The sequence below is a fragment of the Coloeus monedula genome (genome assembly GCF_965178545.1).
Source record: "Coloeus monedula genome assembly, contig: HAP1_SCAFFOLD_411, whole genome shotgun sequence".
NCBI classification, from domain to species: Eukaryota; Metazoa; Chordata; class Aves; order Passeriformes; family Corvidae; genus Coloeus; species Coloeus monedula.
The window spans coordinates 65,075-80,389 of NW_028120546.1; the positions used below are offsets into that span (position 1 = coordinate 65,075).

The 15,315-nt window shown below is 56.9% G+C and overlaps 1 protein-coding gene across 1 annotated transcript in view; it reads left to right on the forward strand.

The window, feature by feature from the left end:
- Positions 1–13,747, forward strand: part of LOC309585801 (olfactory receptor 14J1-like) — a gene marked incomplete at both ends in the record, with an annotated part of 37,115 nt that extends 23,368 nt beyond the window's left edge. Inside the window, one exon of the mRNA XM_082303653.1 lies at positions 12,782–13,747. Within this exon, the coding sequence (XP_082159779.1) occupies positions 12,782–13,747 (966 nt within the window). The remainder of the gene's footprint in view (positions 1–12,781) is intronic.
- Between the last annotated feature and the right edge of the window lie 1,568 nt (positions 13,748–15,315).

The following is a 15,315-nucleotide window of genomic DNA, read 5'->3' on the forward strand; positions in this document are numbered from 1 at the left end:
TGCTGTTCCCAGTTTTTGAAAGTTCCCCCACCCAGTGCCTTCAAGGTGGTTTTCAACAATCCATGGCACCGTTCCACTTTGCCTGCAGCTGGTGCATGGTAAGGGATGTGGTACACCCACTCAGTGCCATGTTCTCTAGCCCAGGTGTTAATAAGGCTGTTCTTAAAATGACTCCCATTGTCAGACTCGATTCTCTCAGGGGTGCCATGCCTCCAAAGGACTTGCTTTTCCAGGCCCAGGATGGTGTTCCAGGCAGTAGCGTGAGGCACAGGGTAGGTCTCCAGCCATCCTGTGGTGCCTTCTACCATTGTGAGCACACAGCGCTTGCCTTGGCGGGTTTGAGGCAGTGTGATGTAATCAATCTGCCAGGCCTCCCCATACTTGTATTTGGACCATCTCCCACCGTACCACAGGGGCTTCACCCGCTTGGCCTGCTTGATCGCAGCGCATGTCTCACAGTCATGGATCACCTGGGAGATACTGTCCATGGTCAGATCCACCCCTCGGTCTCGTGCCCACTTATAGGTGGCATCTCTGCCCTGATGACCTGAGGCATCATGGGCCCACGAGTAGGGCTAATGAGGAACACCAAAACAACAAGCAGGTAGATCAGGCTGCAAAGATAGAAGTGTCACAGGTAGACTTGGACTGGAAACACAAGGGAGAGTTGTTCCTAGCTCGATGGGCCCATGATGCCTCAGGCCATCAGGGCAGAGATGCCACCTATAAGTGGGCACGAGACCGAGGGGTGGATCTGACCATGGACAGTATCTGTGATAAAACAAACTATATCCCTGTGATCCATGAAAGGCGGCCACCAGAGGCCAAGGCCAGACAGACCTGTTGGCCTTGGCAGCTTTTGTCTGGCAGCAATCCTTGGATAGATGGAATTTTGGAGGCCAAATTCCAATTTTGGCCATGGGCAGCTGGAGGAGAAGGATGGTTCTGTTCCACAGGAATGAAAACATAGCCCCAGCATTTCAAAGGCAGCTGAGAGCTGGCCCTCAGGAAGCCAAGGGAAGCTGGACTTGTCAGTCCTGGCAAATTTTGTCTGGGAGCTGTACTTGGATATACGGAATTTTGGAGCCGGATTCCCAGTTTTGGCCATGGACACCTGGACTTGAAAGAAGTTTATTTCCCTGGGAAGAACAGCACAGCCCCGCAGTGTTTCAAAGGCAGATGAGAGGTGGCCCCCAAGAGGCCAAGGCCAGCCAGAGCTGTCTGTCCTGGCAAGTTTCATATGGGAACAATCCTTACATAATCAAATTTGGATGTAGAGTCCCAGTTTTGGCCATGGGCCCCTGGAGGAGGACAGTTCTGTTCCATAGGAAGGAAAGCACAGAGCCCCAGGGTTTGGAAGGTGGGTGAGATCTGGCCCTCAGGAGGGCCAAGCCAGACAGACTTGATGGTAATGGCAGCTTTTGTCTGGGAGCAGCCCTTGGATATTGGGAATTTGGGAGGTGGAATCCCAATTTTGGCCATGGGCGCCTTGTCAGGAAGGATGGTTTTTTTCCATATGAAAGAAAAGCACAAAGTCCGAATGTTTTGGAAGAAGATGAGAGGTGGTCACCATGGGTGAGGGCAGCCAGACCTGTCTCTCATGGCAGCTTTGGTCTGGGAGCCATCCTTGGATATCTGGAATTTTGGAGGTGGATTCTCAATATCGGTCATGGATGCCTGGACATAAAAGATGTTTAATTCCATGGGAAGATGAGAGGTGGTCCCTGGGAGGCCAAGCCAGGCAGAGCTGTCTGTCCTGGAAGGTTTCATCTGGGAACAATCCTTGGATATACAGAAATTTGGAGGTGGAGTCCCAGTTTTGGCCATGGGCACCTGGACGGGAATGACGGTTCTTTTCCACTGTAGGGAAAGGGTGGAGAGTTGCTGTTGGGATGGGCACGACACACACCAACCCCAACAACAACCCCAGGCAAAAGGCTGTTTATTCTAAAAAGTCAGTGTCATTTATACACTTTTGTATGTTTATCATTCATTAACTTATCCATTGGTTGCTTCACTTCTACAACAGAGTCATTGGCTATTATTTAACTGCAACATCCTGTTATTGGTTACCTATAGCATCAGCATTCTGAGTGTTCAGAAAAACACCAGGTGCAGCCTTGTTGCTGTTTTCTCTTTCTGTTGTTTAGGTGTCTTGCTTCTGTTCACACTAAGTTTCTCATGGGTACAAACGGATTGTGCTAAGATCGATGTCGGAATCAGACAGGCTCGCTGACCTGCTGTTAATTCCCACAGTGGAGCACCAGTGTTTTGAAGGTTGATGAGAAGTGGCCCCCAGGAGGCCAAGGCCAGCCAGGCCCGTCTGTCCTGGCAGCTCCTGCCTAGGAGCAATCCTTGGATAGACAGAATGTGGGAGATAGAATCCCACTTTTGGCCATTTGTTCCTGGAGGAGAAGGATGTTTCTTTTCCATGGGAAGAAATCACGGAGCCCCAGCGTTTGGAAGGCAGATGAGAGGCGACCGCCAGAGGCCAAGGCCAGCCAGACCCGTCTGTCCTGGCACCTTTCGTCACAGAGCAATCCTTTGACAGACGGAATTTTGGAGGCAGAATTCCACTTTGGACCACGGGCCCCTGGAGGAGAAGGACAGTTCTGTTCCATAGGAAGGAAAGCACGGAGCCCCAGCACTCCAGGGGCAGATGAGAATCAGCCCTGGACATGCCAAGGTCAGCCAGAGCTGTCAGGCGGCCCCGGGAGCCCAAGGCAGCCAGAGCTGCTCCACGTTCCCTTGGTTCCATGGGCCCTGCAGGGTCACTGTAAGAGCCTAATAATAAGAGAAAGGCTCCAAAAAGTGCTTTGTCATTATGACTGCTTCAAAAATGCCTCGTCATTTGGTCTGCTTATCATAAAATGGGCGGTACAGACCATGGGTAGCTCGCCTTGAGGCCCATAAAAAGGAAGGTGAAACTGGTGCAGGTGTGGAGGGAAAAGCGAGGGGCAGAGTCCCTGACCTTTGCCTTTCCCCCCCACCACCATTGCCTGCTGCCAGACACTCTGAGGCCTCCTGGAGCCGACGCTGCCTGCCTGAGGAGAACCCCCCTGATCCTGCACCCCTGGGCAGGGACAAGGAGGCCCTGAGGCCCCAGGGCTGCAGGGGTCACTTGTCCCCTCCTGGCCTCAGGCCAGGGCCAGCAGCCGTGGCCAAAGGGCTGCACAAGTTGGCTCTGTCAGGGCCTTGCAGCTGCTGCACACCCCTCTTCCCTCTGCAGCCCAGGCTGTCCCACGGTGTCCCTGCCCTGCGCCTCTGTCCCTGCAGGCTGTCCTCATCCCCCCGGCTGCCCCACCGGGCTGGCCCCTTCCTTTGCTGGCAGCTCTGCATCCTGCCTGCCTCTGCCTGGGCACACAAAGCCTTGGGCTGCTCCAGGCTCCTTCTGGGGGACACGTTGCACCCCAGCCCTGCCTGGGAGGGAAATTCCTTTCTCCTGGTGTCCACTCTGGGCCTCCCCAGCTGCCCTGTCACAAAGGCCCCTTGGTTCTTTTGGGCCAGCAGTGCCACAGTGGCCCCTTGGTTCCATGGAACGCCACAGGGTCACAATGGTCCCCTTGGTGCCACCAGCCCTGCAGGGTCACAACGGCCCCTGGGTTCCACGAGGCCACGCAGGGTCACAGTGGTCTCCAGAGGAAGGGCAGCACCAAGCCCCAGGGTTTCAGGGGCAGATGAGACACAGCCACCAGAGGCCAAGGCCAGCCACATCTGTCTGTCCTGGCAGGTTTGTCTGGGAGCAGCCCTTGGATATTGGGAATCTGGGAGGTGGAATCCCAATTTTGGCCATGGGCACCTTGTTGAGAAGGATGGGTTTATTCCACATGAAAGGAAAGCACAAAGTCCAAGAGTTTGGAAAGAAGATGAGAGGTGGCCACCATGGGCGAGAGCAGCCAGACCTATCTCTCATGGCAGCTTTTGTCTGGGAGCAATCCTTGGATAGACAGAATTTGGGAGGTAAATCTCAGTTTTGGCCATGGGAGCCTGGATGAGAAGGATGGTTCTTTTCCTTAGGAAGGAAAGCATGGAGCCCCAGGAGCCCCAGGATACCCCAGAACCCACTGAGGAACGGGGTCCCCCCCGGCCTCATCATGCGCAGCCTTCAGCTGTCTCAGGCAGAGCCCATCCCGCCCTCAGCAGCCCCAGCCCAGCCCAGCCCAGCCCTCCTGGGCAGGAAGCCCCAATGGCCGAGCCGGCCTGGGACACTTGCAGGGATGCGGGGGCAGCCGCAGCTTCTGGGGCCAGCCTGGGCCAGGCCCTGAGCGCCCTGCCAGGGAACCATTGCTGCCCCACATCCCATCTCAGCCTGCCCTCGGGCAGCGGAAAGCCGTTCCCTGGGGCCCGGCCCCGCAGGCCCTTGGCAAGAGTCTCTCTCAGCCAGCAATTGCTGCTCCTCCCTGCTGCGGGGCCCAAGCTGCAAGTTGATTTTCTGCCGCTGGCCCCGGCCCAGCCCCGAGCCAGGGCCAGGACCTTGCCCTGGAGCTCTGCGGGCGCTGCCTTTGTGCGGCCGCAGCGCAGCGGCCGCAGCTCGGAGCTGCCCTTTGTGTCCCCGCCGGCAGCTGCCAGAGCTGGCGGGGCCGGGCCAGGGCCGGGCCAGCCCCGGCCTTCCCGGCTCTGGGACACAGCGGCGGCAGCCCCAGCCTTCCAGCCCTGCACACGCTCCCACACAAGCCTCCAGAGCCGCGGCCACGCAACGCAACTGACCGGCCGCTGACCCCCCAGCCTGGCCTGATGGCCATTCCTCTGCCCACACCTCGGCCAAGCTCCCCTTGGCCACCTCCTGAGCCACAGTGCCACACACAAGTGGCACATACAGCTACAGAGCTCTGCCCACAGCTGGCAGGGAACGTTCATTCAACAGAAAAACCACCAAGAAAAAGAGAACTGCCCCCAGCAGAGCTGTTCCCTCCTGCAGTAGTTACACCTGCACACCCACAGCGCCTGAGACTGCAAGCAATGAGCATTCCCTGGGCACATGTGCAGCCCAAGCAGCTCGAGGACAGCCTTGCAGCAGGACTGCTCTCAGCTGAGCCAAAAAGGCCCCTCTGGCAGCTGCAGGGCCATTGCAAAGGGCAAGGGCCAGAGCCTGGGCCCACGGCAGAGGAAAGGGCACTGAATCCCCTGCCCTGGCACCTCAACCCTGTTCCCAGGCTGCTTCCCACACAGGATTGCTCTGCAGGACTGCAGAAAGCTGAGAGGCAGCTCTGGCTTCTCCACTTTTCCTGTGCTAAAGCTGCCTGGCAGAAGAAATGGAGGGACAGCTCTGGTGGCACAATCCCTCCCAGCCCAGGGCACAGCGCTGGGAAGGTCTTTCCGTGCCGAGGCTTTGCTGCGGCCAAGGAAAGCTCCTGGCTCAGGGTCACCTTTCCTGCTGGGCCAGAGCCCCCGAGTGGCCCAGCAGCAGCAGAGAATTCCAGCACAGCCCCGGCACGGGCAGGGCGGCCCTGGGCGGGCTGCGGGAGCCGGCAGCGCCTGAGCTCAGAGCAGCTGAGCCCGGGGGCTCTTGGCCAAGGCCGAGGCCCAGCGAGCATTTCTCAGCTCGCAGGGCGGCCTGGAAAGGTGCTGGGGGGGACCATTCACCCCCCAGGGCGGTCCCAGTGGCTCCCAGGATTTCCATGTCCGTGCTCCCAGCGCTGCTCCCAGCCCTGATCCGTGGGGATGGCAATGTCCCGCTCCCTTCCCGGGGCAGGCTCACACCTGAGCCAGGTGTGCAGGGCAGGACCTTGCCCTGAGCCCAAGCCCTGTCCCCCCTGCAGGATCTGCTTCCCATCGGCCTCTTCCTCCTGCGGCCCCAAGCCCAGCTCGGTGCTGAACGAAGGGCGCTGGGCCGGGGTCATCCCCCGGCGGGGGCTGCGCACCCCCTCTGCCCCCTCCCCAAATTCCCTCCCGGGGCAGCAGGGGCTGGCTCAGGAGCCCTGTGGGCAGGGAAAAGGGGGTGACACCGGCATGGGGGGGGTCACACACGCTCTGGGGGGACACACACAGCCCCTGGGGACCCCCCCCCTCACCTTCTCCTGCTGCGCCAGGAGGGTGAACCACAACATGGAGCCCCCGACCCCCAGCAGCATCTTGGGGGTGGGGTCTGGTGGCAAGTTTGGCTATCTGGGGAGGAGGTCACATCTGCCCTAAAACCCCCTCCCAGCTCCACAGCCACTCCCAGACCCCTCAAACCACCCCACAGCTCCCAGCCAGGACTCCCCCAACCACACCCTGCAATAGCAATGGCCCCAAAAGCCACAGAATTCCCAACCCATCTCCCCCAACACCCACCCAAATTCTCTCCAAGCCACACAGCCCTGCCAACACCCCAAAACTCCCACACAGACTGCCCCAAAAGCCCCCAAACCCTGTCTCAGCACCTCAAACCGCTCCAAGGGCCACAAAAGCCCATCCCAGTCCCCCAAGGCGCCCCCAGACCCCCTCCCACCCCCCATGGCACTGACCAGGACAGGCTGGGGGACAGGAACATCCACAGCCAGGAGCAGCTCCGGCACTTCAGCAGCGATTTGGGCACTTTGGAGGCCACACCCCAAAGGGGGAGACTCAGGGCAGGGACTGAGACAGACAACTGGAATTCCTGGAGAACAGATGGGCTCAGGTGGACAAGTTCTGCCAGCACAACTGTGAGACTGTGGTCCCAGTCTGCCTGGCTTCGTGGCTCCACAACACTCAGATCCTCCCGAATATTCCCCTGAACCCCAAATTCACCCCCAAATTCCAGTAAAATTAAGCAGCTTTAGACCTCTTTGCTTAATTTCTTTATTTTTACTCCACTTTTGGTTGTTTCAGTGGGATTAACACAGAAATTACTTAGGCTGCAGAAGATCTCCAAGAGGTTTTGAGGGGCTGTGAAGGGCTGTGAGGTGCCTTGAGGGTTTGTTAGGGGCTGTGAAGGGTCATGAGGAGTCGTGAGGGGCCATGAGGGGCCCTGAGGTGCTGTGAGGGGCCATGAGAGATTGTTGGGGGCTGTGAAGGGTCATGAGTGGCCATGAACTGTGAGGGGCTATGAGGGACTGTGAGCTGCCATGAGGGGCCATGGGGAACTGTGAGGGGCATTGAGGGGTCATGAGGGGCTGTGAGGGGCCTTGAGGGGCCATAAGGGTCTCTTAGAGGCTGTTGGAGGCCAGGCACCTCATGGAACCAAGGGTCAGTTATGACACTGTGCAAGCAAGGAGATCATGGTTGACAGTACAGAACTTCATGGAAGCACAGGCCCATTGTCACACAGCAGGGCCACAGAACCAAGGAGATCATTGTGACACTCCACAACCTCATGGAGTCAAGGCGTCCGTGTTACGCTACGGAACCTCATGGAGCCAAGGGTCCATTGTGACACTGCGGACCCAAGGAGACTGTTGCTGACAGTACGAAAGTTCATGGAACCAAAAGTCCATTGGGACATTGTGGGGCCTCATGGAACTGTGGAGAGCATTATGACACTTTGTTACTATCTGATTTACACCCAGAAGGGCAAAGAAAACAAAATCTCTGAGTATAAAAGGAAAGAACTTTGAAGGTTCAAAATATTCCCAAAGACCAGATTAAAACCAAACGAGATTAAATGTTGGTGCCAAAAAAATGGGTATCTGTTTATCTAATGGTAAGAGAGGCAAAGAGAAAGAAGGAGAAAAGTAGAGAAATGTTAGAAAAAGCCAAGGTTACTCTAAAAAGCATAGGATAAGTCAGCACCACACTGTGCTACCTTTGTTGCTGCTGAGACAGGGTGGGGGAAGTGGAGAGGTTTTTGCCTTTTTTTTTCTGCTGTTTGAAGGGTCTTATCTGCCTCTTCTGATGTCTGGAGCAGTTTGGCTGGAAAGCGGCGGCCCATCCTCCGAGATGCAGGCTCGATGCTTGCAGCTGAACCTCGGTGCGCCTGGGACGAAGGAGCAGGGCTAGGGGTTGCACAACTCCCTCGGGATTTCAGTGCAGGGGTGAAGGATTGGGGGGTGCTCCCCAGGCAGGCGGCGTCGGCTCCCGGAGGCCTCAGGGTGTCTGGCAGCAGGCGATGGTGGTGGTGGGGGGAAAGGCAAAGGGCGGGGATTCTACCTTTTGCTTTCGCCTCCACATTTTGCACCAGTTTTGCCTTCCTTTTTATGGGCCTCAAGGCGGGCTATGCACGGCCCGTACGGCACGTAGTTTCCAGGCATTCAAGAGTGATTATGATAAGCAGCCATAATGATGAAGCACTTTTGAAGCCTTTCAGGTGCTGAGCAGTGATAATGACGAAGCGTTTTTTGGAGCCTTTCTTTTAGCATTAGGCTCTTGCACACTTCAGAACCAAGGGGCCATTGTGACACTGCAGGGCCTTGTATAACCAAGGGGTCGTTGTAGCACGGCAGGGCCTGGTGGAATCAAGGGGATCGTAGTGACACTGTGGGGCTCCAGGAGGCCCCGGGGCCATTCTGACTGTGTGGAAGCAAGGATACCATTGTTACGCTACGGGGCATCATGGAACCAAGGAGGCCATTGTGAAGCAGCGGGGGAACCCGCTGAGACTATTATGGCACTCCAAGGCCTTGTGAGACCAAAGGGCCATTGTGGAACTGCAGGGCCTCGTGGAACCAATGAGACCATTGTGACACCACAGGGCCTGATAGAACCAAGGAAACCATTGTGACACTGCAAGGTCTCATGGAAGCAAAGGGCCAGTGTGACACAGCCAGGCCTTGTGGAACCAAGGGGCCATTGTGATCCTGGGAAGCCCAATAGAACCAAGGAGCCACTGTGACGCTGCAGGACCTTATGGAATCATGGAGACCGCTGTGACACTCTGTGACCTCATGGAACCAGTGGGCCATTGTGTTATTTTGCAGCCCCATGGAACCAAGGAAACCGTTTTGACACAGCAAGGCCTTATGGAAGCAAGGGGCCTTTGTGCCGCTGTAGAGCCAAGGAGACCACTGTGATATTGCTGGGCCTCAGGGGAACAAAATTGTGATGCTGCAGGGCCCCAAGGCTGCAAAGAGCGTGGAACAGGTCTGGTTGGCTTGGCCTCCTGGGGGCCACCTGCCTGGTCCAGCTGACCTTGGCATGTTGAGGGTTGCTTCTCCTCTGCCCCTGAAACGCTGGAGTTCCGTGCTTTCCTTTCTGTGGGAAAGAGCTGTCCTCCTCCAGGGACCCATGGCTGAAATTAGGATGCTACCTCCAAATTGGATTCTATCCGAGGATTGTTCCCATGTGAAACCTGCCAGGACAGACAGCTCAGGCTGGCCTTGGCCTCTTAGGGGCCACCTCGCATCTGCCTTCAAAACACAGGGGGGCTGTGCTTTTCTTCCCATGGAAAAAACCATCTTTCAAGTCCAGCCATCCATGGCCAAAATTGGGAATCCACCTCTGAAATTCCATCTATCCAAGGAATAGCTCCCAGACAAAAGCTGCCAGGAATGTCCAGCTTCCCTTGGCTTCCTGAGGGCCAGCTCTCATCTGCCTTTGAAACACTGGGGCTCCTCACTTTTCTGCCAGTGGAAAAAAACTGTCCTTCTTGGCCAGACGTCCATGGACAAAAGTGGGATTTGGCCTCCCAAATTCCATCTATCCAAGGATTGCTCCAAGACAAAAGCTGCCAAGACAAACAGGTCTGGCTGGCCTTGGCCTCCTTGAGCCACCACTAATCAGCCTTTGAAACACTGGGGCTCTGCCCTTTCCTTCCTGGCGAGAAGAACTGTCATTCCGGTCCAGGCACGCACAGCTGAAATGGAATTCCACCTCCAAAACTCCCCATATGTCCAAGGGTTGCTTTCAGACAGAAGCTGCAAGGACACACAGGTCTGGCTTGCCTTGGCCTCTGGTGGCTGCCTCTCATCTGCCTTCAAAACACTGGGCTTCTGTGGTTTCCTTCCTGTAGAAAAGAACTGACCTTCTTGTCCAGGTGCCCGTGGCCTCAAGCACATGATCACTACACAGGGACAAAGGAGCTCTGTGCTCAGTGGAGTGGAGACTGAGGACAGCGGAGGAGAGTCCTGGGAGGGCTTGAAGGGTGGTTTCAGAGATGGTGAATCCTTTTGACACAGTAGAGAACAGCCGGCAAAAGAAAGAATTAATGCAAAGGGCAGCTGGGGAGGTCCAAACTGGACACGAGGAGAAAGGAATTTCTCTCCCCGGGCAGTGCAGTGGTGCAACGTGTCCCCCAGAAGGAGTCTGGAGCAGCCCAAGGCTCTGTGTGCCCAGGCAGAGGCAGGCAGGATGCAGAGCTGCCAGCAAAGGAAGGGGCCAGCCAGGTGGGGCAGCCGGGGGGATGAGGACAGCCTGCAGGGACAGAGGCGCAGGGCAGGGACACCGTGGGACAGCCTGGGCTGCAGAGGGCAGAGGGGTGTGCAGAAGCTGAAAGGCCCTGACAGAGGCAACTTCTGCAGCACTTTGGCCAGGGCTGCTCTCCCTGCCCCTGAGGCCAGTTGGGAGACAAGTGACCCTTGCAGCCCTGGGGCCTCATTGCCTCTTTTTTCCTGCTCAGCAGCATGGCAGGGGCCACCCCATGGTCCTGCCCTTGGCATTGCACATGCCCACATCCCAGTGCCCCGGGAAGAGTCCCGAGCAATGAGGGAGGGACAGGATCTGCCTTTCCGGCGGCTGGGGCACTGCCTGCAGCCAGCGCGGGCACAGCACAGAGGCACAGAGGGGTTCCATCAGTTAGGGCTGGGAAGATGCTGAGAAGTGACCTGGGGAGAATCATTCCCAGCCCTTGACACAGGAAGCCTCTGGCTGCAGGACAGTGCAGCTGCAGTTCCTGGAGTGATCTCCTCAAGCTGGAACATGCCACTGACTGTGGATTCAGGAAGTACATTCTCTGAGTATCTCTGGTGTAGAACATGAGGACATGCTCAGGCCTTCAGCTCAGTCCAGTAGTATTTCCAACACAATCCTTTCTATAGGGATGAAATTTCCTGAGACTGTTTTCAGTCTCCTACTCTTGGGGAATGGGAGGGGGGAAGTGATAAAGGCATTCATCATTTTTAAGAGTCCCTAAGGCATCGGAACTGTAACTTGAGTGCTCTGCAGGAGTTTCCTAAAGTGCTTTCAAGACACTCCTCTGCCCATGCACCACACCGGCATCACCTTTGCTGGACCCACCAGGCTCAGTCTGAGCTGTCCTTTCTCCCAGCTGCAAACAGAACCTGTCCCCAGCCAGTGCCCTGCACACAGGCAGGTTTCTGTAGGGCCAAGGAGAGTGCACAGAGATATGGGGTCTGTGAGTGCTGGCAGGAAGAGGTCAGGCACAGGGAAACACCTCCAGGAGGAAGATCTTCAGCAAGCAGAGAGAAGATCAGGCAATGAGAGAAAACAAAAGGCAGAAATGTTGTGGCAGGGAGAGCTTAGAGACCTTCACAGGATGCCCTCGAGTGCAGCCCCTCCCTCTGAACAAGCCCCCTCCCCTCCTCTCTCCCTCAGCCAAGCCTCTGCCCTCAGGGCCGGGGGTCCAAGGCGTGAAGCCCCTCCTGGGCAGGCAGAGCTGCAGCAGAGCCGTGGGGCAGCTCTGCAGCCCCGGGCCCAGTTCCCTCTGCAGAGCACAGGGCTGGGAGCAACTGCCCGGCCCTGGGGGCTCTGGGAGGGGGCACAGCTGGCTCAGGGTGACGCTGGCCCCAGTGCCCAGCTGTGGGCAATGCAGCCAGGGAAGGAGCTCCATCTCCCTACATCCAATGCCATCATTAGGACACTTGGCTTTCTTCTTGAGGATTCCCCCTAAGCTCTGAGCTTGCCTCCAGGGCGCAAACAGGTCGTGTAGCATCTTGGTGTTACCTGAAAGCCCCACAGTGAGACACAAAAGTTTTATGATGGAGAAGGGGCTGTTGGGTTGGTGAAATGAGCCATGTGTGTATTTGGCTACCAGTGTGGGGCTGAGAGCTCGAGAAGGGGATGGACATTTGATGGGCTGTGGTGGATTGATCTGCTCTCAGCAGCATTGGGATGGTTTTTAAGGGAAATATGGGAGTGTGATTATCCTCTGTCTGAGGAGGGTGAAAGGCCAGAGGATCTTGGAACAGGACAGAGTGACAGAGTGACCTCCCCTCACTCTCCACTCACCACCTTGCCTCACAGAACTCGCTCTATTCTCCCCGAGGGCAGCAGAAATGCTGAGTGTTTCTGACATCCAAAAACAGTCAGCAGGGGAGATGAAGAGGAGCTATAAAAACCTCTAGAACACTTTAACAGCTTTTGCCATTCCTGTTCTTGGGCCCTGGGAGTGCCCTTGTGTTAGCTGGGCTTTCAAAGTGGAACACCAGGACAGGTCCCTGTCCCCCTCCCACTTCTGCACAGCAAGGCTGAATTATAAAAACCCCCGGAGCAACTGCCCTGAAACTCATGTCACACTCAGCCAGCACCAACCAGGGCTGAGGCTGGAGCTGAAGGAAGATCTGCTAGAAAAACAGAAGGGTGTTGTCGGTGATCGAACACGGACTTGGCCGGCTGCATGCAAAGCCAAATTCTATCGCACAAGTCCCATCTTTATATACTGTTCAAACCAGCAGTTCAGCAGCTACAAACTTCAGCTCCTAAGGTTCTATGTTTTACATCTCCAAGGGCTACAGATTACCATCTCCTCGCCCAATCTCCCATTAACTATCCTACTCTTTGTCTCGCCTCCTGCCAGACATGGCCCCGGCCTGCCCCGTCTCTCGCAAGGCCCCACGCCAGCCAAAGCCCTTCTCTGTGGCCACACTCTGAATCCCCATAAGGTGTCAGTGTGTGACAGGAGAAGGATTTGTGGGGCATGTCTTTGATTTTGCTGAGAGACGTTTCCCTTAAGCTGTCACTGACTTCATGAACAGGTCCCCATGGCCAGACACGGCGAGTGTCCAACAGCAGCTCCATCAGCCCCTTCCTCCTGCTGGCATTGGCAGACACGCGGCAGCTGCAGCTCCTGCACTTCTGCCTCTTCCTGGGCATCTCCCTGGCCGCCCTCCTGGGCAGCGGCCTCATCATCAGCGCCGGAGCCTGCGGCCAGCACCTGCACAGCCCCATGTTCTTCTTCCTGCTCAGCCTGGCCCTCACCGACCTGGGCTCCATCTGCACCACTGTCCCCAAGGCCATGCACAATTCCCTTTTGGGACACCAGAACCACCTCCTAGGCAGGAGGTGCTGCACAGCCTCTTTCTCTTTCTCTTTTTCATTTCAGCAGTTTTCCCTCCTCGCTGTCGAGTGCTACGACCACTACGTGTCCATCTGCAAAGCCCTGCACTACGGGACCCTCCTGGGCAGCAGAGCTTGTGCCCACATGGCAGCAGCTGCCTGGGCCAGTGCCTTTCTCTACGCTCTCCTGCACACGGCCAATACATTTTCCCTGCCCCTGGGCCAGGGCAATGCCCTGGGCCAGTTCTTCTGTGAAATCCCACACATCCTCAAGCTCTCCTGCTCACACTGCCACCTCAGGGAACTTGGGCTTGTTGTGTTTTCCATCTGTTTAACTTTTGGTTCTTTTGTGTTCATTGTTTTCTCCTATGTGCAGATCTTCAGGGCCGTGCTGAGGATCCCCTCTGAGCAGGGATGGCACAAAGCCTTTTCCACGTGCCTCCCTCACCTGGCCGTGGTCTCCCTGTTCCTCAGCACTGGCTTTGTTGCCTGCTTGAAGCCCCCCTCCATCTCCTCCCCATCCCTGGACCTGGCACTGCCAGTTCTGTACTCGGTGGCGCCTCCAGCCCTGAAGTCCCTCATCTACAGCCTGAGGAACCAGGAGCTCAGGGACGCCCTGAGGAAAGTGATGACTGGATGCTTTCCAGAAGCAAAAACCTGCCTGTTTTCAGCTCCATAGGCTAAAGTGTAATCATTAGAGGCCCAGCCTGCCTTCTCAGGTTGTTTTGGTGGTGGTGGTTTTGGTGGCTTTTTTTTCTTCTCATATGTTAAGGTTGTACCCAAAAGATTTTGTTATGCATCTTATTCACTGTTTACAGGCTGAATGTGACTGTTGGCAGGGACTGTGTCAATAAGGAGTCTGCTCTGTGGGTATTCACATTAAATAAAGGACCCATCAGCAAGGTGTCTGTTCGAGATCCTTTGGTTGAGTCCATCCCTGGAGCTGGAGGGCAGAGCCAGTGTTGCAGGCATTGGGGGGGAAGAGTCCCAGCAGAGCAGCACAGCCAGGGAGCAGCAGAGCTTGGTCTTTTCAGAGCTCCTCTCTTATTACTTCCACTCTCTCCTTTGGAGCCACTGTGATGGTGTAAGGCCAACAGCTCTGTCCGGGTGGTGCGAGTCCTGCTGCGTGTCACAGGCAGGGACAGGCCATGGGCACTGCTGGGACACAGCTGGGCTCCGCCACAGCAGTTCCATCAGCAAAGGGCATCTCCTGAAGGCCCTGCAGGAAGGCTTTGCTCTCCCTCCACAGTCACTGTCAGGAACAGGCCCAAGGACCAGACTCTGAAGAGGCTGCCTGTGTTCCTTGTTCTCCCAGGGCTCAGTGGGATGAGATCAGGGTCCCAGTGTGGCCTTCAAGAGACTCGGGTGTGCTTCAGGTTTTGCTTGTTGGTGGCCAGTGCCCACCAGATGGTGAATGGTCTGTGAGGAACCTTCCTGGGGCTCTGCAGCTTGTGCCAGGGCTGATGGCAGGGGAATGTTCTTCTGGAGGGACTTGGGAGCTGCCAGCAGAACACGGGGGACCTGCAGGGACAGTGTGTGCCAGGGATCAGCAGTGAGTGGAGCTCACTGGGCACAGGCCTGTCCAGGGTGGGCTCACCCACAGATAAAGGGCTGAATGTTTCCTGTGACCCGTGAGAGCTCTGAGGCCCCAGGGGACACAGCAGGTACAGGGAAAGGAGTCTGGGCAGTGACTCGTCTGACCCTCGGGGAACTTGCAGAGGAAGATCCAGGGCAGCCCCAGCCCATGTGCCCGCCCTGGAACAAGGCAGGCACCTCTGAGCACCCTCCATGGCCACAGCAGAGCCTGTGTGGGAGGGGGTCAGTGCAGGGAGCACCATCAGCTGCAGAGCTCTGTCTCCCAGCTTGAGCAGCAGAGCCCAGCAGAGGCAGCCCATGGCCCCGGGCAGCACAGCCCCCATGCTCTGCAGAGCAGCACCCCCAGCTCGGGGGCTCTGGGCAGCAGGGCAGAGGCTACAGCAATGGCTGCTCAGGCCAGCACAGACGTGTTCCCCTGGGAAAGGCCCTGTGGGGAGCTGGCATGGGCCAGGAGAAGAGCAGGAGCTCGTGTGTGTGCAGAGTGGGAGCCCTGGCAAGAGGCTGCCCTGTGCCTGGGATGGCAGCAGGAGCAGCCTGAGGAGCCCCGGAGCCAACTCTCTGCTGCTGTGCTGGGCAGCGGGGCCCTGGGGCTGCACGAGCTGCCCGAGCTGAGGATCTCCTGAGCATCCCAGACACAGAGTCACTGTCCCG